We start from the raw sequence: 23,493 nt of genomic DNA on the forward strand, positions 1-23,493 counted from the left end.
TATTAGAGGGGACCATACAAATTTGAACGTTAAAATGGAAAAATACATATCTTACACATATTACTAGTAATATATGAGTGGTTTTATTAATATCAGGAAATATAAGCCTGAAAGGTAAAATGTCACCAGGAAAAACATTCTAAATAATATTGAAAATAAGTCATTAGGACACATAAAATTATTAAATATGTATGAATGTAACATAAGCTGCAAAGATGCATGAAGCAAAGCTACTAGAAGCAGATAAACCCATCCTGTTAGTTAGTCTCATAATGGGTAGGAAACTCGGTAAACTCAGTAAGATGAAGATGCTGTAATTAACATTAGTGTATATTGTTTGTGGAGCTTCATCCTTGCTGAGAGGATAATATAGATCTCAGTATATGTGAAATGTTCATCAAGGTGGATCAGATGCAGATCATCATGAATCTCAAGAATTTTAAATTAACTTTTGAATTATGCAGATTATGCTTTTCATCCCAAGGACATTTACAAGAAATCATTAATAAATAGCTGAAAATACACAGGTGCCTGGAAATTAGAAATTAGAAATCATGCTTATTTATCTGAGGGTTGAGGAACAATAACTTGGTTGAAAATACAAAATGTGTGTTCAGGTAAAGGCAATGTTTAGAGGGGATTGTATACTCTTAAATGTTTATGTTGAAAAAAAAAAAAGCTAAGGATAAAAGGAATGACACAGAATTGGAGGATTAAATGAGAAGGAGTGGGAAGGCAGGGGAGGGAATATGGGTGGGAACTATTAACTCAAAAGGCTTTGGAAACGCCTCATGGAAACCAACTCCTGTAGAAGATTCCTAAAACAGATACACACAGGGAAGGAATTTGACTGGAGTCACCATATAATGGGGTTAGGGATGGGATAATGGCCTAGCTAGACTTCTTATGCCACCAAAGAAAACCTCCAGTGACAGGAATGGGTTACAACTTGAGGAGTTGTTGGCCAGGCCAAAAGGGTCCCATAGACAATTCCAAGCATCACAGGCTATTGCCAAGGCTACTGGTTATTCTCTGTAACCTGATAGGTAAGGTCTTATGGCTGAAGGCCACACTTTTGTGTGTCATCAAATACGGAGAATTTGAACTAATGCCTATGCTTCACCCCTACGAACTAGCATTCCTGTGTGCTACTGGCTGAAAAAAGCAATAATCTAGCTCAAACCCCTAAAACCTAAAACTGGTTTTAGCCTGTCCTTCGCTGTCCTTGACGTCACAGTGGCTGAGCTTGAATGTGTATCAGGTCTGTTAGATACACTGGTGAAGTGGTGGCACACATGTTATGGAGTAATACACTGCTTTTTTATTATTGGATTTAAGGCACACTCCATGAGATGGAACCCATACCTGACACTGCTACCTTGGCCAAGAATCTGAGACCAGATAGGTCACGGACATAGGAGAAAACTGATGATTCTGCCAAGGGAGCATAGCAATAAAATCATTTCTAATGAGAAATTGCTTTACCCTTCAGTACGCGCTGTGGTCAGCCCTCATCAGAGAAGTTTGTTCTTACAGTTAATGGGAATGAATACAACACACAAGTAGACAATGAGCAGAGAGCGAGCCTTTAGAGCACTCAGTCTTAAATGGGATGTCTTTATCAAACCCCTCCCTTCAAGGCTCACGGGTGCAGAAGAAGAGGTGGAAGAGCCAGAGATGGTAGATGATTCTAAGGAAACAGCAACTTTTAGACTCCACAGGGCTGATTATATATATATATATTTACAGGGACTGTGACAGCCCGAACAAAAAGCACAGTTTCAAACCAAACAGAATTAAGTAACTATTTACAACACAAAGAAGCTATTTACAATTGAATTGATAACTGCTGGAAAAATGAAAATCCGTTCTCTAGTGGAGTGTAACTGAGTCTGTTAAACAAATTGCAAGACAGGCCCCATTCTCAGTGCTCCGTGCTCGGGAGTAGTGGGCCAACAGAAAATGGACACTATACATTTGAGGGGTGGGGATGGGAGTGGGGGGGCATGGGGGATGGCATTTGTCTTACATTGTTGCTTGTTTGTATTTTTGATTTTTGTTTTGTTTTGTTTTGTTTTTTGAGTCAGAGAAATAACAAGACATTGGTGTGTATGAAGGTGAGGAAGACCTGGGAGGAGTTGAAGGAGGGGAAAGAACAGGGTCAAAATATTTTGAATGAAACAAATTTTAAATTAAAAGAAAAAAATCAGGGATATAAATTTATACTCGGGGGAGTAGGAAACATTTAAACTTAATAAGTAGAGAAAAAACTAAAAACAGCAATCAATGAAATATGAAAGAGACAAATAATAAAGAAATTTTAGGAAAATGAAATTATTTGGAGACCTTCTGGAGAGTGAAGAAAAGGTCATTGCAGAGATGAGGGGTGAGCTCTTGGGCGGCAGCGTGTGGGTCGCTGCAGAGCCTGCTGATTTTGAAAAGCAACATGAGGGCACACTGCAAAGGTTTCTCTGCTGGTAAATTTTAAATTTTAGATAAAATGCACAAAGTCCTTATGAAATAGAAATTATGGTGTGTGCCTGCCATGGAAACGCGTGGTTCGATCTCCTTTCCGGAATACCTTGCTGTTCAGTCACAGGAGAGTCGTTTCTGGACAGCTTTCAGCTATAGGGCATTCTAAATGTAAGCCAGCTTTAAGCCATGACTGTGATCTCCCAGCAGCCTCTCCGCTGAGCCTGGGCCTACCTCTTTCTGCCCATTATGGACTCTTCCTGGAGCCATGGATCGTTGTGAAGTTTATTATCCACAGTTTTAAAGTTTTCTGGAAGTTTCTGGAGTTGACTGTTAGGTCTTCATCAACTTCCTCTCTCGGATACCTAATCTACAGTATGTTCTGCAGACTCTCATGCCTTCTGCTTCACCGTTTTTCTTTTTCTTTTCTTCTTCTTTTTTTAAATTTCATACAAGTATCTAAATGTGTATGGAGATGTGCATGCACAGAGTGGTGAGTGTGTGCATGCGTGTGCGTGTGTGTGCGTGTACGTGCGTCTACATGTGTGCGCGTGTATGTGTTTGTGTGTGTGCGCGCATGTGCATGCGCGTGCGTGCATGTGTGTGTTTGTGTGTGTATGTATGTGTGTGTGTGTGTGTTTGTGTGTGTGTGTATGTGTATGTGTATGTGTATGTGTATGTGTATGTGTGTGTATGTGTGCTTGTGGAAGCCAGATGGAAATGTTGGATGCCATCCATGAAAGCAAAATCCCCAACAGGCCTGAAGTTCACTAACTAGGCTGGGTGAGTGACCCCCAGGGACACTCCTGACTCTGCTTTCCTTAGCTCAGGAGTTTCACATCCCACCCTTCATACCCAACATTTTATACATGTATAGGGGTGAGGTGTATCGAACCCAGCTTCTTTCCCTCAAAAGACAGGCATTTTGCTGACTAAGTCACCCCAGACCCAGGCTAAGGCCTTTTGTCTTACACAGTCACTATCTAGTTTTCCAACAAACCCCTCCGTCTCCTAACTCTACCCCAGCCTCTGCTTCTTAGAGAAATAAAACCTACATGTTAAAGCTGACTCCTGGTAAATAATTGCTGTGGGCATTCACGTTATCTCAGGCGTTAAGATCAGTATAAAAAACGTTGGTGGTGTGAAAACTGATTACATGGGTAAATTCCATTATACATCTGTGGAAGAATTACCAAATATTTAACAAAGGAGGAGAAACAGTTTACAGCAATTTCATGTGGCCTGCATCATTCTGATATCTCAATCTGACTATGACAATTCAGGAATTAAATATTATGGACAAATTTACCAGTGAACAGAGGTACAGAAGACCCCAGCAAGATATTAACATAGAGCCAAGAAATACATAAAACAATAACATTTCCTAACTTGTGCCAGCTCTAAGTCAAGGCTGTTTCCCCCCAGTGGCCTTTAGTCGCTGAACATGGGGAATGTAGTTAATTTTTTCTTTCAACTTGATTGAATTGAGAGCTACCGAGGCAATGAGTAAACTATGACATTCTCTCTGCCTTCCTCCCTTTTACCTCCCTCTCTCCACCCCTCTCTCTCCCCGCTCTCCTCTGTGTATTGTGTATGCATGCACTTGAGGATGTGGGTGTGAGAAATGTCATTTCCAGAGAACAGTATTGGTGGAGGTGGGAGAGGCCTGTTCCAATAGGCTGAGAACACAGAATGAAATGGAAAGATGGACGCTGCTAGCATAGTCATTCACCTTTGTCCATCTTTCTACACACACACACACACACACACACACACACACACACACACACACACACACTCACACTCACACTCACTCATACTCACTCACATGCACACTTCTCTCTTTCTTTGCCATTTTTAGGTAAAAATGAGGGCCGTGGATTCTTCCCTCCCCTTATATTGCGTCATCAGATAATTACCACAGCAACAAAGTCTAACACATTGGCTAGTGTGATTTATACCAGAAACAGCTTACATCTGAAAATCAATCAGTGTTAGGCATTTAATAAAACACATCAGATACAATTATTTTATAAGAAAAAAAGACTATAAAACTCAATATTTATCCATATTAAACGTTCTTGGGGGTGAAGAAATGGCTCAGCTGTTAAGAGCACTGACTGCTTTTTCAGAGGTCCTGAATTCAATTCCTAGCAACCACATGGTGGCTTACAAGCAACTGTAATGGGACCTGATGCCCTTTTCTGGTGTGTCTGAAGACCATGACAGTGTACTCATATACATAAAATAAATAAGTTTTATTTAAAAAAAAATTCTCAGTAGAACAGCCTGATGAAGACCCCCACATGTATATATTTAAACTATTGGTGGGAAATCTAATGTGTTGTATCGTTAAGATTATCAAAAAGACATATGTTTTATTCTGTACTTCTTTTTGGGCAGAGTCCTGTATGAGCTTTTGCCATTTGTGAGAAGACAAGAAAGAAGTTAAAAGGCCCAATATCAGAAAGACATAAAACGATCTCTATGCATAGAAGACTAAATTATGTACAAAATCCTAACAAAGCTGCCGAGGGCCTGGCAGATGTGATAACATGCCTACCAACATCTTGAGATAGACTATCTCTATATAAAATATTGTGTACTTTCATTTTTACAGCAAACAAAAAGAAATGACATTACATTTCCCCATTTATAAAGTGTCGAGAGGAGAAAATTCTTTTGAATAAATTCAACTCGAATTTGCAGTTATCTGTTCATGGAAAAATAAAAATTACTAAGCCAGATTAAAGATCTAAATCCGTGGGAACAGACCATTTTATGGATTGATAAACAATATTAAAGATAACTGTTTCTCCACAAATCTCAGTTCAATAGTATGCAAATTACTGGAAAAAAAATAAGGACTTGTGAGATGGTTCACTGGCTGAAGGCACATTCTGCGCTCAGTTCCTGGGAATTTCGTGGTGAACAGAGAGAACTGACTCCTGCAAGTTAAGTTGTCCTTGCATTTACACATGTGTGTAGTGCTGTGCATCCACAGGGGTACACATACCCACAGGTACATACACACACAGGTATACACACAGGTACACACACATACACACACACACACACCATCCCCACCAAAACTACATATACAGTGCATAAAAGTAAAAATTTAAAAAAAGAGAGAACTTTCTAAAATTTAGGTGAAAATACATATTTGCATAAATAACTAACAAGAAAATCTGAGAAGTCTGTTAGGTGCCTGTAAGCTCTACTGTAGGACTGGGTATCAGGACGGCATGATACTGACTGACCTAAGAGAGAGGCAGGTTGATGAATAGAAATATAACCAATGTCAATGTTCAGGAAAGAAGTCATGATTATGCCTACTAATATGGGTCCGGCATACTTATCTGGATGATAAGCAGAATGTCTAATTGGGGATTTAGTTATCTACACCCTCCAATGGAGGTAAATGTTACCCATATTTGATGGACGTAGGAAGCCTGAACAGGGGAGTAACTGTAGCCTTTGACAAGTAAGGGTCTGTTTGCTACTGTTCATGAGTAGCTTTAAAAGTTGTCGTTAGCCGGGCGTGGTGGCGCACGCCTTTAATCCCAGCACTCGGGAGGCAGAGACAGGCAGATTTCTGAGTTCGAGTCCAGCCAGCATGGTCTACAAAGTGAGTTCCAGGATAGCCAGGGTTATACAGAGAAACCCTGACTCGAAAAACCACAAACAAACAGAAAAAAAAAAAAAGAAAAAAAAAGTTGTCTTTATGTTTATTACTTCCCTGCTGGTTCTGTCTTGGGCACCCTGTGCTATGGAAAGATTTGGAAGGACTATGTGTTTTTACAAAACTACCAGCTTAAGTTTACATGCTTGTTTTTAGACTGGCTAGGTTTTCCTTGGAATGAAGGTTCATCCTCACGTTGATGAGAAACATTTACTTGAATCATTCCAGCACACATGGTGTGTCAGCTGGGAGAATGGAAGTGGACCAGTACATGCAGTCTGCAGATAGCTTACCGTACAGCAGTTAGTACTGCAAAATCCTTAGCAGGGCACTTCGTTAAAAACAAGGAAACAAGGAAAACGTCCCAGAATGTGCCGCGTGGTTTCTTTACATTTGCAATTCTTTAAAGGCTTCCTCCTCCACTCTACATTTCTTTTCTTTTTCTCTCCTCTCCTCTCCTCTCCTCTCCTCTCCTCTCCTCTCCTCTCCTCTCCCTTTCCCTTCCCTCCCCTCCCCTCCCCTCCCTTCCCTTTCCCTTCTCTTCCCCTCCCTTCCCTTTCCTTTCCTTTTCCTTTCTTTTTCTCTCCTCTCCTCTCCTCTCCTTTCCTTTTCCTTTCTTTTTTTTGAATAAGAGCTTTTGAGTCAGGCATGAAACACCAGAATTCTTTCTGTATGATGCATATGACTCCAGTAATAAATCATTTTATGTTTGATTTACCCCCAAAGACTTTGGAAATCACCATCAATGATGACCACTTTATATTGTTTTAGAAAGTTAGGAGATTACTTAGAAGTCCCTAGTTCCTAGAGAAAGCTCTGTGTAGGCTATGCAGTCATTAGAATGACCGCTCTAAAGCACACATTGCAATTGTACCGGCACTGACAACAATGGATCGTGTGCTTCTTACCCTTATAAATGCCTGTGCTATTTATATTGGAGCAAGGGAAATCTTTAGTCAGATCCAGGTGACTGTGTTACAAAAGCTTCTCCAGCGACATCTCTTACCATATGTTAAACCCCACCATGCTATGAACAAAAAAACAACCCTCCCATCCCTGACCAGAATGCAGAATTATAAGACAAAATTCCCTTTTGGGCTAGGGACACAGTGGTAGAACCCTATCATATCCTTACCTTCTTCCCAGCACTGAAAAAAAAATTTAGTTTATACAATACCCGGTGTGTGGCATTTTATCATAGCAGAAGAATGAATAGACAGGGACAGATAATTAACTGTCGGTCACTTAAAGTCATCAGAGAAGAACAAAATTGGTTTTTTCCAATGATTAACTAATTACAATAGTACACTACCTCCACAAAGATCATGCAGGCCTCCCTTTCTTCCTTTGAATCCTCAAAGTCTTGCCCATGCCTGCTTGTACAGAGGACGCTCAGACTGAGCTCCATGCTACCCCAGACTGAGCCATGGGCCTGCATGGTCATCATGACATCACCATTGAAAACTACCTTCTTCTTCAGTTTGAAGACTTTAGGCCTCTTTCTTTCTTTCTTTCTTTCTTTCTTTCTTTCTTTCTTTCTTTCTTTCTTTCTTTCTTTCTTTCTTTCTTTCTTGCCTTCTTGCCTTCCTTCCTTCTTCCTCTCTCTCTCTCTCTCTCTCTCTCTCTCTCTCTCTCTCTCTCTCTCTCTTTCTTCTTTCTGGATTTTCTTTTTGGTTAGGCTTTTTTTTTTTTGGNCTCCCCTCCTCTCCTCTCCTCTTCTTTTTTTCAAGACAAGGTTTCTCTGTATAGCCCTGACTGTCCTGGAACTCACTCTGTAGACCAGGCTGACCTCGAACTCAAAAATCCGCCTGCCTCTGCCTCCCAAATGCTGGGATTAAAGGCGTGCGCCACCACGCCCAGCTACACTGATTTCAAAAATAGAATCTGAGCCTTTGTCTTTCCTCTGTGGAGTTAGATTCACCCCTGCAGGAGTGGAAGTAAATATCGACAACTGAGTTGGAGATAAGCTGCCATCTCCATCTCATTGGAAAGAGGTCTTTTGATAGAATAAAAATTTACCGTGCCATCTTTACCTTGCATCTGAAGTTTTAAAGTTGAATTGTGAAAAGGTCTTGATGGAAGCACACTACGCCGCTTAGCCGTTAGCCACAATGAGGTATATGGACTCTGTGGTATATATGTATATACATATACTATAATGTGTCTTCCATGTATGTATGTTATATATTGTACCATACTACAATACTATTTAATAATTAATGCGTTAGGAGGAGGTCATATTATATGACTCTTTCTATCAACCTGTCAATCATCTAGCTCTTGTGTTAGTGAAAGGGCCAGTTCTGAGCAGAGAGCATCATCCTGAGAGTCAGGTTGTGTGACACAGCCTTGCTTTACCTTGGCAGTCATCATTGTTGATGGTGCCTGACAAGAGCTTGCTATGTGCAACCTGGGAATTTCTGCTCTTGCTCCTCAATAACTATCCAGGTTAAAGTCGTAGACAGCTCATTTGGAGGTTCAGAAAGCCGCACACTTCTGCTCTCCATTTGTCTCCTTTCCCAGGTCCTTGAAGCCTGTGTGTGTGTGTGGGGGGGGGGGGATCTGTAGACAGATTTCGTGAGCTTCGTGAAACAGAATGATTATCTCCCTTAGGCCATTTGGATTGAGATCTCACTGAGCAGGTAGCTGAGGAGCTGAATCATGTTGCCTTTAGATGCCTTTAGAAGGAGTGTATATGGTTTATTTGTTGTTTTGAAAGACTCTAATGGAGACGGATGTGGAGCCTAAGGCCATGGGTGCTCCTGGGCTCAGGTAGCTGGCCGGGAAGGAAGAGTTGAGCCAGCAGGGCATGCTTTCTTGGGCTTTGTTGGTTCTCTGATCCCCAAGGCACGTATGTCCGGGCTGAGTGCAGGCTGTGGTGACATCATTCTACTTCTACGTGGGGGCATGGCAGACCCTTCGTAGACACTATGACAGCTCAAAGAACCACGACCCCTAAAGGCCTGTGAACCTTTATCATATCAGGTATACATAAATGCCAAAGATGGTTTTACTCTTTGTACGTAAATAAACAAAATTGCCATATTCCTTCTGAATAATACGTTTATTGTATTATTGTATGCCTGTGTAACGATATTCTCACAGCAAAACAGAAACCTACCCAGCCTAGTTATAAATCTTACTAATTGAGTGTGCTACCTGTCTATTTCCTGCGGCATGTTCTCCTGCAGGGGCTGGTAATGGCTTTGATTGTGATTCTCTTTTTGTAGGGGTTGCCCTTGCAGGTTTATTTAAACTTCCTCTTTTTTTTTTTCTTTTCTTTTTTTTTTTTTAACCAATTTTCCACTCTTCCTAAGTTTTTGCTTTTTGCAATAATTCTTCATATTCTGTTTTTGGCACTTCCTCCCGAGGTACACTCGATCCTCTGATGCCACCTAGGGGGCACCTGCAAGATTAGGATCTCCGTGTTTTCCCCGTTTCTATGCACAGAGCACCTTTTCCACAGTGGGTTGTGGCATGTTTGAGACCCATATAGCATCATTTGCTTTTCAAAATCCTAACTTTGTGGTGGTTTAGCCCACCTCTCCCTGCTGCTTACTTTTCTCCATTGCTGTTTGAAGGGCTGGAGGCATGTCAGCTGGCTTGCTTTTCCTAAATAACCCCCAGGGTAGGACCATTGTCACCATCACTGAGGTCCTCTTCCCTAGCTTTTGAAAGCCGGAACAGTCAAGTAATTTGCTCTGTTGAGCAGGAGGCCAACCCTTTGCCCTGTGACTTGAGATCTCCTAATTGTTCCTTTTGAGAGCCTCTCTTTCCCTCTGATCTCTGAATGACTGTCCTCCTGTGAGACTCATTTCCTTTTTCATGGGCTCCTTTCAGCATGATGGCCGCCAAAATGAACGCTGCTTTTTAAAGCTGGGCTGAGCAGACCAGCAGCCGGGAGGGGTGTGGAGAAGGCGCTGTTCATAGCCTCTTTTTCACGATATTTGTTGAAAACAGAGAGCTTCAACCTAAATGTGTTTTGAGACTTTGAAACGGAGAAATAAGGTGATGTGTTATTTTGAACAACCAAGTAAAAACTGAGTATGGACGTATGCATTGTTGTATAATGTAGTATAGGAGTCCTGATGGGCATTCTGTGATCCTTGCTTTGGTGAGGTCGTTCATCATGGCAGGAACATGAAATTGAGCACAAACTCCTTCCCAGGCTCGAAACAGGATGAGGCTAGGGCCTCACTGCCCTCTTCAGGAGCAGTGATGTAAAAACAGCTCATTGAGCCCCATCTCTCCAGGTCCCACTAGTTCTCCAACAGGCCTCTCTGGGTTGTGCTAACTGTAACCACAGCACAACCTAACCTGTGTTTGAAGGAGCCAGTGCTGAGTCAGCAAGTCCGTTCTGTGGAGTCATTATCTCCATAGATGTGTGGGTCTCTGTGACCACCTTGGCTAGCATAGTAATGATCTGTGGGAGGCAAGAAGGTAGTTCAGCTCAACAGGATTCAGTAGCTCCTGCTGCTTCAAACTTTAAGAGTCTAACCCCAAATAGTTTATTTTAGGCATGTTTAAGTATAGCATAACTTGGTGAAAATTTCTCCCAATGATAACTCAATCTGTACACACCCTAAAGCTTAAGCCATGAGTACATCAGCACTCTCTGTAATGTATATGTGGCATATTAGATAAAGATGGGTTCTATAGATTGACTACATGTGACATCTTTCATAAAGATGGGTTCTACAGACTGAGAAGCTCATGATAAGGGCCCAGGGCTTCCCCTAGCACTTAATCTGTAAACACAAGAACCTCTGTGCCTCCCACACACAGATATTACTTAAAATCCAATAACTAAATATAAAATCCTAACTTATGTAAAACAAGTGATCTACTTAAATAACTATTTGTACATGTGTATACATACAAACATATAGTGTATATGAATTCTTTTTGTGATATCTTTTGACTTGTGTGTATATGTGTATATATGTTCATGTAGGTACAAGAGCATATGGAGGCAACAAAAGGGCTTTGGGACCCTTGGAGCTGAAGTTAAACTATAGGTGGTTGTAAGCCACCTAACATGGGTGCTGGGAACTGAACTGTGGTTCTCTTCAAGGACAACAGGAACACTTCACCATTGAACCATCTTTTCAGTGCCTTTGAATCATGTATTAAGGGCTAGTGTTACAGGGAGCCCACCAGAGATGATCACTCAGACAGAGTTTGTAGCCAACTGAAAGTCTTTATTCCAGCTTGTTGGGACTGCACACAGGTATTTGGATCACCATGAAGCCCTCAGCATTTAGATCAAGGGGACTTTAAAGGGGAAAAGCACATTCTGTTATCTTCCTCAGCAGCTGCAGGGGGAGGTTTGTACAAGCAAGCAGTTTAACAGAAGCTAAGCGAAGTTGGCTGGGGCATTTTGGCCTCAGGTCCTAGAACAGAGTCGGGTTATTTTCCATGGGATTCTAAATCAAGGAGATCAAATTCTGGGTAAACATGAAATTGTCTGTCACATTCTTAATATTATGGGTTTGAACTTTTCTTCTTGATTCCTGTAGGCCATAAAATTCCTCTCTTAATTATCTGCCATTCGCTGAGAAGCTGGTTAAACTATCATTACCCAAACGCCATTACTCTTTTACACTTTTTAAAGTTTTCTCTATGCAGCCTTTTGCTATACAGCAATTATCCAGCTTCTCAGTGGAGGAAATAGAGTCGCAGAGGGGTTAAGTGAAGTGCCTGGTGGGACATAGCCCTCCAAAGTGTGTCCCATGGGAGACAACCCCGTCCAATGTACACCTTTCCTGGCGCCAGGTTTTGGGGTCTGTGATGATGATATGATGATGATGATGATGATGATGATGATGATGATATGATGATGATGCCTCTTATTTTGCAGCTTTGGAGACATGCTGTCCTTCACTCTCACAGCCTTTGTGGAGTTGATGGACCACGGCATCGTGTCATGGGATACGTTCTCAGTGGCATTCATTAAGAAGGTAAGGTAGTGCTTCCCTAATCCTTTCTTTTTTCACATAGAGTTCTCTGCATTGTAGGTATTTCATAATTGTTCCTCTAGTTCTTATGCTGAAAGTGGTGTGATTCTGGTAGTATTACATATGTGGGGAACAAAGCCCCCAAATGCTGTGTAAAAGTTGCATTTGGTCCCAACAGATACCATAAATGGTAGCGTGTAAGAACCCAGAGTTAAAGGGCAATCCAAGTGTTCTGCTTCAATTTGCGTAATATATCTATAGGTCTTAAGACCTAACAAGGCAGAGAGAGGACTAACTGGGAATGGTGTCAGCTTTTGAAGTCTCCACGTTCACTTTCAGTGGTACACTCCTAACCCTTTCTAAACAGTTCATCAGGGGCGGGGACTAAGCAAGCAAATATGGAGTCTTTGGGCACCATTTTCATGCGAAGCATCACCATTAAGAGATAATGTTATATGTTTTCCGTTTGACATTCGTCTTGGGGAACAATTTTAAATTAAACACAGGAGAGAGACATAGTCTCTGGACTAAGGGTGTTGGCAATGGAAGCCCCCAGGTCCTGTGTCTGCAGGATGTGGTGTGTTTATATAAGCTAAGAGCTAATTGGAAACTAAGGGACTTCTTGGTATACTTCTAAATCTTTCTTTTTCTAAATCTACAAATTCAGAGGTAGGTAAGTAAAAGAGAATCATTCTGTTGTCAGATGGCTCAATTGCTCAGAGGAAAACTCGGATAGATGACCAAGTCAAAGATACTGATGTGTTACAAAGAGCATTCACCTGAGGGCAGGGGCTATGTCTTGGCTTTCTGGAGTAAGTTCTAGAGAGATAAATCCACACATGAACGATACTGGGTTTAGTGGAATTTTAGACTTACAGATTTTAATACTTTCTGAATTTATAGCTGGTCTTTCATAATCTGAATGCCCTGTTCATCATGTGTCAGGGACCCTCTTGCTGGACAGTGACAATGCCGTTCTGTGTAGGAGGTTTTGAGAATTCTGTATGCTCACTGGCATTAGCTTTCTGGGTTTATTGTAGTTTCCTCCTTTTCCTCCGTGTGTGTGTGTGTGTGTGTGTGTGTGTGTGTGTGTGTGTGTGTGTGTGCATGTGTGAGATACACACAGAGACACACAGCCAGCTAAACCTAGCTTACATCAGTCAGCAGGGTCATACTCTCTTCAGTGGCATGGGGCCACTCTCTTGTACTGAGCTGTCCTCCTTGGCCTTCCCAGAACAGTTCAGGGATTCTTGCTTCCATCTGAGGCACACCCACAGCCTGAGATTTTTTTTTTTTTTTTTTTTTAAAGAAAATCATAGAAGTTGAAAAAATAGAAGGAACGTGGTGAAATTTGATTTAAATATATTTTCAAGGAAATGCTCATCGTTATGAGAAAGTAATGATAAAACTTTGTTTCTTTAAATGATACGAGTTAAGTGTTCAGAGACAGTTCAGTTTTTTTTAACTAGTTAAGATGATTCCAGTTCACTTTAAATTAAATTTAAAAACCACATTAAAGCTAAGGAAGCAAAAGCCAATTGCCCTCGCAATTTAAATCAAAATTGAAATATTTTTCGAGGCAGCATCCTTAGTGCATCCCTCTTCTAATTTCTATTGCATTGCTATTTAGATAAGAGAGTTTGAAAAAAAAAAAAAACAGCAGAAAGTTGCTTATGCTGCGTAAAGTTGACCCTTCTTATCCAGTAGCTAGACCAAATTCAACAGTCTGAGCACCTGGATTTGTGTGCAGGGCATCTTCAGCAAAACCCCGCCAGGAATACACAAAGCCAAGTGAAATACCAGCGCAGTGCTTTGTCTTACAGGGAAAGGCAAAACAACAGGCTCTCAGGACCTGGCTTGCACTGCAGATAGTTCCCATGCAGAACAAACATTCAGGCATTTCTCTTCACTGACCCAGTGAATTTCGACTTTTGGAGAGATTTATGAGCATCTATAAGGGTAATTTAAAATTTCATAGTGCAGCTTTATCTTATTGATGGATGGCCTTTTTTTTTGTGCTTTTTTAATGTTTTATTTATTTTTAAATTAAATTAATAAATGTATTCACTTTCCAACACAATATCAGCCCTTCCTCTCCTCCCAGAACCCCCTCATGCAAGTCCTTCCCATATCCCACCTCTGGGTGTCACCCTTCATCACCCCTCCCTCTGCACATCAAGTCACTAGGAGACAGTGCATCCTCTCCCACTGAGGCCAGACAAGGCTGTCTACTTAGGGGTACCCAGCCCATAGGCTGGCTGGCAGACAGCAGGCTCAGGGACAACCCTTGCTCCAGTTGTTGGGAAACTCTCGTGATGACCAAGCTGTTCATCTGCTACATAGTTTAGGTGGCCTAGGTGGTGTTTGGTTGGCGGTTCAGTTTCTGGGAGACCCCAAGAGTCCAGGTTAGTTGACATTGTTGGTTTTTCTATGGGGAACCTGTCCTCTTCTGGTATCTCAATCTTTTCCCCTGCTTTTCCATAAAACGCCCTGAGCTCCTTCAAATGCTTAGGCGTGGGTCTCTGCATCTCTTTCCATTGGCTGCTGGGTGGAGGCTCTCAGGGGGCAGTTACGCTAGGTTCCTGCGTCTTCAGGCTCTATGGATGACCTTTTAAAGTTTAGATAGCATTCAAGAAATTGGAGACCTAAACAATACTTTTGCTCTCCTTGTTTTACATACTTGCTGATGCCACTTATATTTTGTATGTGTGGTTGGGTTAGGGGGTGAGGACATGTGTAGGGGTGTGTATGCATGTGGGTTGTGGGGGGAAAGTCAGAGGTCATCTTTGAGTGTTGTTCCTCTGGAGACATCCACCTTGGCTTCTTTAGAAAGGGTGTCTTACTGGGACGCAAAGCCTGCCAGTTAGCTTTGTCCAGCAAGCCTCAGGGATCCACCTACAGGCACACACCACTACACTTGGCAGCTTTTTTTTTTTTTTTTTAAAAAAAAGATTCATTTATTTTATGTATGTGAGTACACTGTCACTCTCTTCAGACACACCAGAAGGCGGCATTGGATCCCATTACAGATGGTTGTGAGCCACCACGTGGTTGCCGGGAATTGAACTCAGGACCTCTGGAAGAGCATTCAGGGCTCCTAACTGTGGAGCCATCCTTCCAGCCCCACTCTTGGCTTTTCACACGGGTGCTGGGGATCAAACCCAGGTCCTCACGCTTGCGAGTCAAGCACTTTACCACCTGAGCTGTCGCTGCAGCCCTGCCCTTAGCTTCTTGAATGTTCCCCAGACATTCCCCCTGCTTACCGATGAGCATGAATGCGTGTCCCAAAGAAGTCACATGCCTTCTTCTGACTCACTGCTCCTGTGTCTGTCTCCTGGATGCAGACTTGCTTTCACCAGTCTGTGTTGTTTTGACCTCCGCTGACCCAGGGATGTGGTGAGGAGAAGCTGAAAGGTACAGGAAGCACTGTTAATGTTGTTTATGGGGTGGTGCAGCCTTGTAACATTTACCTGGGTAACCTGTCATCTCCCACCACTGTACTCTCTTCTGTAGTTTACAGTGCGGTCACCAGGATGTTTGTAGCTTCACTATTAAGGAGTTTGTCTCTAGTTTCCTGGAGGAAGACAGTTAGTACCTATGTTTAGATCACTTCTGACGGAAAGAATTGGACCATTTAAGTGTCTGGTTACAGCTGATGGATAACATCAGAGGGAAGATGTCAGTTTCAAAGCCCAACTGGTGCTTGCCTTAGGACTGTTCGAGGACTCAAGCAAACTGGGCACACACTTTACACCAGGCCTGTTCCCAGCTCCCAACTGGGTTTATGTAAGATGCTCGTTAGGTGAAATGCTTTAGGGTGTCAGAAGTGACTGATATTATTTGTTAAAGGAGAAATGAACGTCAACAATTAGTTTCATGGATGAGACATATGAAGACATGGCACCTAGGAATGAAATATGGGCGAAGATGCTAATGCCCTTAAATGAAAGCAAAGATCATTGGTGATCTTACTATCATTCAGTATCCCACTGTGTGTAGTAGAAAATTAATATTTTCCAAAGAACTTAAAACCTTTTTAAAGAAGGTGTACTTTATATCAGAAAACATTTGAGCGTACTAAATGAATGTTTGGAGGGAGTAACTGCTGTCAAAGGGTATTTGTAGAAGTAAGTGGTAAATTTCCATTGAATGAGAAACTTGACAGGGGCTAGAGAGACAGCTGAGCAATTAAGAGAGTGGATGCTCTTCTAAAGGATGAGGGTACAATTCCCAGTAACCATCCATCCATACTTACAACCATCCATAACCGTAGTTCCAGGGGAATCTGACTCCCTTTCTAGCCTCTGTGCACCAGGTACACAAGCGGTGCCTGGATGCACGTGCAGATGAAAGACCCATACACATAAAAAGAAAATTAAAGTTAAAAAAATGCTTGAGCATTGGAAGCCAGACATGGTGGCTCACGCTCTTAACTCCAGCGCTCACCCCAGCATTTGAGAGCAAGATGATCCTGTGAGTTTGAAGTTAGCTAGCCTGGGGTAGCCAGTGGATTCCTGGAAACCCTGAGCTACATAGCAAGAAGTTGTCTCAACAGAGACAAGGCAGTAGGGAGGAAGGAAGACGTGGAGAAGGGCTGGGGGTGGGAGTGGGATTTGAGCACAGAGGAAAGGTAAGGTGCTGCGTTGGAAACAGTGGATTAGTGTTGTGTGTACACATGAAAGTGTGTCAGAGGGCAGGGATGGAGGTAGGGAACTAGGGATATTAACCAAGAATGATTGTGGAAACTTGGAAAGTGTGACGGTTGATGAGAAGGAAGACGCCAGGAGAAAATGTGATGGTTTCCACGCGATTTAATATTAGGCTGTGTTGCAATATTCAAAGAACAGGACCTTTCGAGTGCCAAGAATAAACCATGTGCTTCATAGCTCATGCCCTTTTGTCTATCCCTGCTGGATTACAAGGAGAACTACAGTTAAAACTGGGTCATGACTTGAGTCATGTTAATTGGTATACTTCTGTAACTGGAGATAGGAACCACTGTGTTGTAACTGAACCTAGTAATGAATGAGTAAATACTCAAAGAATAAGTAAAGGAGATGAGCTCCCCTTAGATGCGTCTCAGGTGTGGCTGCTGTGTCACATGTGCGTCCGTAGGTGGCAGAGAGGAGAGAGGCTATGCCTACGCTCAGTGTTCTGACCTATGACATCTGAATGATTACTAGCTTAACACTCCATGAAAAAAACAAGTCTGAGGTGACCACCAGTCTGGGGCCAGGCAAGCCGAGACAGTCTTTCAGGATGAGGAACAATACAGAAACTAGAAGAGCCTGGGCCACAGGCAGGAGTGAGCCTGGGGAAGGGTCACTGGGATGGACCAGGCAAGGAACGAGTCTGAGAAAACCACCAGATGGGCACCATGGGGCCCAGACAGGGATCTAGCCTCAGGTGACCTAAACTAGTCTGGTGCCATGCAGGCCTGTGGGGGTGGGGGGGGGAGGCTAGACCATGCCTGGTCATCAGAGATGACTCCTGCACCATAATGCACAAGTAGGGTCTAGCACTTCTGGAACAGTCCCAGATACTCAGAGGTCATGGGGGGCACTAAGAAGAGCAAATAAGCAGTGCAGAAATGGAAGAAAAAGAAACAGAAGGATGTGGATACAATGAAGAGAGGCAGAACTGGTGACTCGAGGGTAGTGAAGAACAGCATGATGTGAGTAGCCAGAGATACCACCTGGAACCATGGTTGTCTCCTGGCTTGTCCTGCTGTTGGGGGCCACAACTGGCTCTGTGACCCTAAACCAGCAATGGTGTGTTACTACTGATGTCCTGACGAATGTCCCTGGTTTGGGCTGCTGCTTAGGGACATGATGAAGTCTGTGCAGAACTGGCCCAATTCCTCACCTGGGCAGCACTGCAGAGCTGGGCCCTGCATGTGGGAGCTGCCGGTGTGCTGCCCAGAGGGTGTGAGTGCAGGAGAGCTGGTCCTGCCTCTTGTCTTCTAGGAGGTGGCATGGATGAGGGAGAGATGCTCCGCTTCCTTCTCTCACCACCTACGGTAGGCAGCTGAGCTGGCCATGTCCCTCTCCATCTACAACTCACGGGAAAGTGGGACCTGCATATCACCTGGGTGACAGGTTAGAGTTGTCCCTGGTTGCTGGGGTTGCTGGTAAGCTGGCCCAAGGCTGTGAGATCTGGAGAGCCAGAGAGTTCACTAGTTCAGATACTTCTCAGGCCCAGATCCAGGGCTTTGAATTGGGCCACCCCAACATCTATTCCGTTGATGAACTGCTTGAGTGCATGAAGAGGTCCGGTCCTACAGATCCAAAGCTCCAGGCTCTCTATGACACAGGCAACAACAGGGTAGCTGGAGAGGAGTCCAAGTGGGGTTCTGGTATTGAGAGAGTTGCAGTAGTCAGATGGTGTGTTCCAGACCAATGAGTCATTGCAAAGAACATTTGCAAGCAAAGAAGTATGAGCAAAAGTACATAATGTGGGACACACTGGGATATACTACAGCTTCTACAATGAGGTTTTTTCCTTCTGGGGGTGGCTTGCAAGGATGGAGAGCAGGTACGAGGGGAGGGGGAGATGAGTGGGATTGGGGTGCATGATGTGAAATTCACAAAGAGTCAATAAAAAGGTTTTTCTGAAAACGAGAGGGAGAGGGAGAGGGAGAGGGAGACGGAGACGGAGACGGAGACGGAGACGGAGACGGAGACGGAGACGGAGACGGAGACGGAGACGGAGACATGAAGGAAGAGGATGGAGGGGTTTGACAGTATTAGCAACAAGTTCTCAGGAGGCAGACTCCCAAGACCCTAAGGTACATCTCAATGAAGAGAGGCAAGAAGAGTAGCCAACAGTAAGAGAATTTGTGGAAAGATAACAAGAACCATTGCAACTATCTCTCCTTATGTGTTTCCTAATGCCAGTTAGACGTATTATGGTGGGATAATAACATGGGGGTTGAAGAAGGATCAGAGCGTTTAAGTTTGTACTCCTTTCCAAAAGGACGTATCTTAAGTAAACAGCCACGAGAGCTGTGAGGGCGGCTGGACTTCCATCAGTAAACAGTGGATTTAAAGAAAGAGAGGTGCTGTTCACATTGCAGATTTTGTAGATTGGAACAGATGTGAGAACAGAGGCAGGAGCTTGCCAGGGACAGTAAACACATTCGCGTGAGAGGAGCTGAGATGGTCTTTTAAGGATCTTAAAATTTCCACAGGCTTCCTGTAGTTTGTGCTATAAAAACAGTTTGTGGAGTGTAAAACCTCCCGTTGCTGAACTCCTTTATTACTTCCCGGTGCCTGAGGTCCCCCTGGATCTGGCAGAAGAGAGTCAGCACGTGTCCCATCCTCGCCTTTACCAGTGGCCCCTGAGCTAGTGACTGTGGCATGGGAGGTGGCTGGAAATGGCCAGGGTGCCTTTGGATTTTATCAGGTTCAGGAATGGAGGGGCTTTGGGGACCAGGGTGTATGACATGGCACAAAGGAAAGAAGTGGTGTTGACAGAGGAAGCCAAGTGTTTACCCATCATAGAACCAAGCCAGGCAGCTTTTAAGTCAGACATCTTTTAAGCCATCCTTGTGTGGATGTAATAATCACTTTTTAGTATGAGCTGTCAACAGACAGCAATAACTTTTAATGAGATCGCTAAAATAAAGCCTTTACATCGCTCATGTGTAAAGTCTGCATTGAGCCGTCATTCTAACGCTGTGTTCTGTCTCCCTCTTACATTGTGATTTATTGTATTTGGGCTTTTGCTGCCTAATTTCTTAAGGAATGTGTTTTACATATTAAGCTATTATGCTAGCATTTCTAATTTAAATGACTTCTTTTTGCTACGTCTCAGAGGGTACAGAAGAATTTACTTTAGCTACAGCACACACACACACACACACACACACACACACGAATAGCCAGAAGAATGGGCAGGGGCAGAGCCTTGCCTGTTAAATTATACTGACAAGTATGATTTATGTGAGCTCCTTAAGAATGTAACAGGAATACAATAAGAGCATAAAAGTCATGGGTCTGGACTGTGTGGATGCAGGAGCAGCCTAAGGCTTGGCAACGTTGAAGTTGCTATCTTAACACGAAAGCCCTTCCTTGAGAGTGGAAACTCGGAATAGTAATCCTGGGAAAACCAATCAGGATGATCCTTTGAAGATGTCCCTTACAGAGGCAGTCAGTTACTGCTGAGTCATAAGACGGGTGACTGTATTTTGTGACGGTTAGTGAACGTCACTGAGTGCGTGCCTTTCTTGCTCTTTTGTGGTATGTTTCCTTTTGACTGGACTGCTCTCTCTTGAGCTCCCAGTTTGCTTTCTTTGCTCCCTCCCTTCTTTCCTTCTTTGTTTGGCTTTCCATCCGAGCTCGGGTAGTCACCTGTGACCCCATTGTGTTTTCAGATAGCAAGCTTTGTGAACAAGTCCGCCATAGACATCTCAATCCTCCAGCGGTCCTTGGCCATTCTGGAGTCAATGGTTCTCAACAGCCATGACCTCTACCAAAAGGTAGCCCAGGAGATCACCATTGGCCAACTCATCCCTCATCTTCAGGGGTAAGCATGCTAGGCACTTTTGGGCCTTGTTTCTGGGAAACAGTCACTATGATGCCCTGGGAAACATTGTGAACTGGTTAAGTTACATGCACAAAATGTCTTGACTTGGGAGCAAATTAGCTACTACTCTTATTGGTCATGATACATCCCCAGGGGACCATACATCTCTCCCCAGAGCCTGGACCACAGGATATAATCAGCTTTGGTAAATTTTGGTAGTTTGGCTTCTTCCATCACCAAACTTCAGGCTTGATGAATAAAATAGTGAAAGAGCCAAACACATGCATTATTTTCTTAAGATCCTGGGTAAGATGTGGAGGTTAAACAACTGCCCATCCTTGCAAGGTTCCCCATTTTCCACTCTTTGGTAAACTAGAAGGGTGCTTCTGATGATAACACCGAGAGGGACTCTGTTATGCTGTGTGGCTTGTTATATTTAAATAGTGGTGGGTGCTGGCTAGTGGAAGAAACATTGTGAGCTAGCTCACATAAGAGGAGTGTTGGTTGGAAGGATATGAGGATGCCTTGCAGTGTCTGGAAATGTAAGGCGATGTGTTTTAGGAAACACTTTGACTGGCATCAAGGTGACTCCCACTTCTGTTCTCTTTGGTCACATTTCTTATTCTTATACTAAACCTGATTGAACCATGTGGGATGTGTGTCACCACGTCTAGGAGCATGGATTGGTTGGAATAGAAGGGTTAACCCAGCAATTCTCAATATACTGACGGTGTTTGCTTATGCAGTATAAACTACAACAGTGCATGAGATGGTTAGTTCATTTGGAGGTAGGGTGTGAGCAGAATGTAAAATTTATGCGAGGGAAACTGTGGACTTTGGCCTCAGAGATTTACCTCAACCTTAGAAAGATGGGTTTTGTGTATGTAGCTTCCCTTAAAAATGACATGGGTTTTACTATCTCTTAATGGGAGCAATGTTGTTTTCACTGTCTGGATTTCTATTTCTGAATCTCAGGGGCACAAATATTCATTTACAGTACACTTCACTGGAAAAAAAAAAAGCCTGTTGCTCGCCAAGGGCTGGGCTAAGGATGGAGGTGTGGTGTCTAATTCTGTCCTAGATACAGCAGCCCTAGGAAATGGTATCTTCCCTGAGTGGAGCTCTGAGGCTCTTGGCTTCTGCCTTGAGCCCTTATTCACTGTTTACCACTTGGCTTCCCTTGGAATTCCTGCCCTCTTTCCAGTGAAGAGCAAAATCTTAAATGAAAAGTTCTAACATTTACTACTGTTACAGCACTTGTGTTTGCCAACAAGTTTTTAGAATATGAAATGTTGCTATGGGAACAAAGCTGTTTTCTTTTAGATAAGCCCAGGAATGCTGAGATATCTACAACTGCTCCCATACATGTATCAGGCATTAGACAGAAAATCTCTCTCTCTCTCTCTCTCTCTCTCTCTCTCTCTCTCTCTCTCTCTCTCTCTCACACACACACACACACACACACACACACACACAGCCCACAGTATCATGGCACTTGCTTTTAATTCAGATGAAGAAGAGAGAGTAAGTCAGCTGGCCTCATGCACTTCTAGGTGATCTCTTTTGATCAACTGGTATAATAACCATTGTGTGTCTACCTGTCCAGCCCAGGGATGGCGGGAATATGTTACCATGTCACCCGTGCTGCCTGTATTTTCTAGGTCTTGCCTTTCTCCTCTGTGCAAGGACTGCTGTGTTTGTGTGTGATACTGAGCCTTACCATGGCTGACTCTTCTGATTTGCTGTGTTGTTTGTGTCTTTACAGGACAGACCAAGAAATACAGACTTACACCATTGCTGTAATCAATGCACTTTTCCTCAAAGCTCCTGATGAGAGGAGACAGGTAAGCCACAGGTCTTTAGTCCTAAGACTGGGATCAGTATGGGGTTAGGAACTCTATTCTTCCCCTCTGGGAGTTCTGTTTATAGAGCAGCCATGCCTTGAAGGCTGGCTGGGGCATAGGAGGAGAGAGTAGATTAAGAAATCATTTAATAAACCAATCTATCTAATAGTAGCATCCATCATAAATTCACTATTCTATGACTAACTCAGTCTCAGAAATATATTAGCAACAAGATGTACACTTTCTTATTGAAAGTTAATGTTGACTCTAATAACCATTGACTTTAAGACTTGCTCATTAGAACAGAGATAGTGTTACAGTGTTTAAACTTAAAATATCTGAGTGATTAGGAGAATGAGCCCTGAAGATCAGTATCCAAGTTCACAATGACCTGTTTGTGGATGTTCAGTGGAGACTTATAAAGTGGGATTCATACCATCTGTTTACCTGGATGCCTCTAGATTGTGTCAGCTGCGGGAAATGTACCCCTTTATCTGGACTTGACCTTAGATGTAAAAGAGCATTTGAGCTGGTCTACATTTGATATTGGCACTTTTTACTAGCATAATTTTCATATTAAAGGAAAGGCATATTATTTTCACTTAGTGGATGAGGAAAACGAGGTTCCAATGGAGTAAAGAACCTGACTAGGTCACCACAGTGGTGAGAACTAGGACTGGGAGCCCAGCCTCCTACTTGGTTTTAATTGCAAAGAATCTCAATGAATGCCTGGCAATCAGAGAATCCCAGAAGTCACGAGGAAACGAGGCTCACTTTCTCACTCCAGTAGATTAAAATATTACCTAAGTATTTATACCTTGAATCTTACAGAACACCCACTTTAAAGATTGATGATTAAACCTGGGACATTGTATCCATTGTGCTACTATTGAACAATTTGTTGTCCTGCTTGGAGCCATACAAGGTTATAGCACTCCATTGTCAGGATTTTGTTATTTATTTAAAAATGTATGAAATGAATTTGGAAGGTCCAAGCTTTGGTGTCTCC

At 43.0% G+C, this 23,493-nt stretch overlaps 1 protein-coding gene and 1 non-coding gene across 7 annotated transcripts in view; both read left to right on the top strand.

Annotated features, from left to right (window-relative positions):
* Elmo1 (engulfment and cell motility 1) overlaps positions 1-23,493 on the top strand; it is a 518,869-nt gene that overhangs the window by 181,269 nt on the left and 314,107 nt on the right. For all 6 annotated transcript variants that reach the window (XM_029547332.1, XM_029547328.1, XM_029547330.1 and 3 more), the window contains 3 exons: positions 12,018-12,117; positions 20,489-20,640; positions 22,406-22,484. In XM_029547332.1, the coding sequence (XP_029403192.1) occupies positions 12,018-12,117; positions 20,489-20,640; positions 22,406-22,484 (331 nt within the window). The remainder of the gene's footprint in view (positions 1-12,017; positions 12,118-20,488; positions 20,641-22,405; positions 22,485-23,493) is intronic.
* On the top strand, positions 17,176-17,306 carry LOC115065622. Its single transcript, XR_003845397.1, has one exon. It is a non-coding gene; the product is annotated as a small nucleolar RNA SNORA17 (small nucleolar RNA).

This window comes from Mus pahari, chromosome 16 (assembly GCF_900095145.1).
Source record: "Mus pahari chromosome 16, PAHARI_EIJ_v1.1, whole genome shotgun sequence".
NCBI classification, from domain to species: domain Eukaryota; kingdom Metazoa; phylum Chordata; class Mammalia; order Rodentia; family Muridae; genus Mus; species Mus pahari.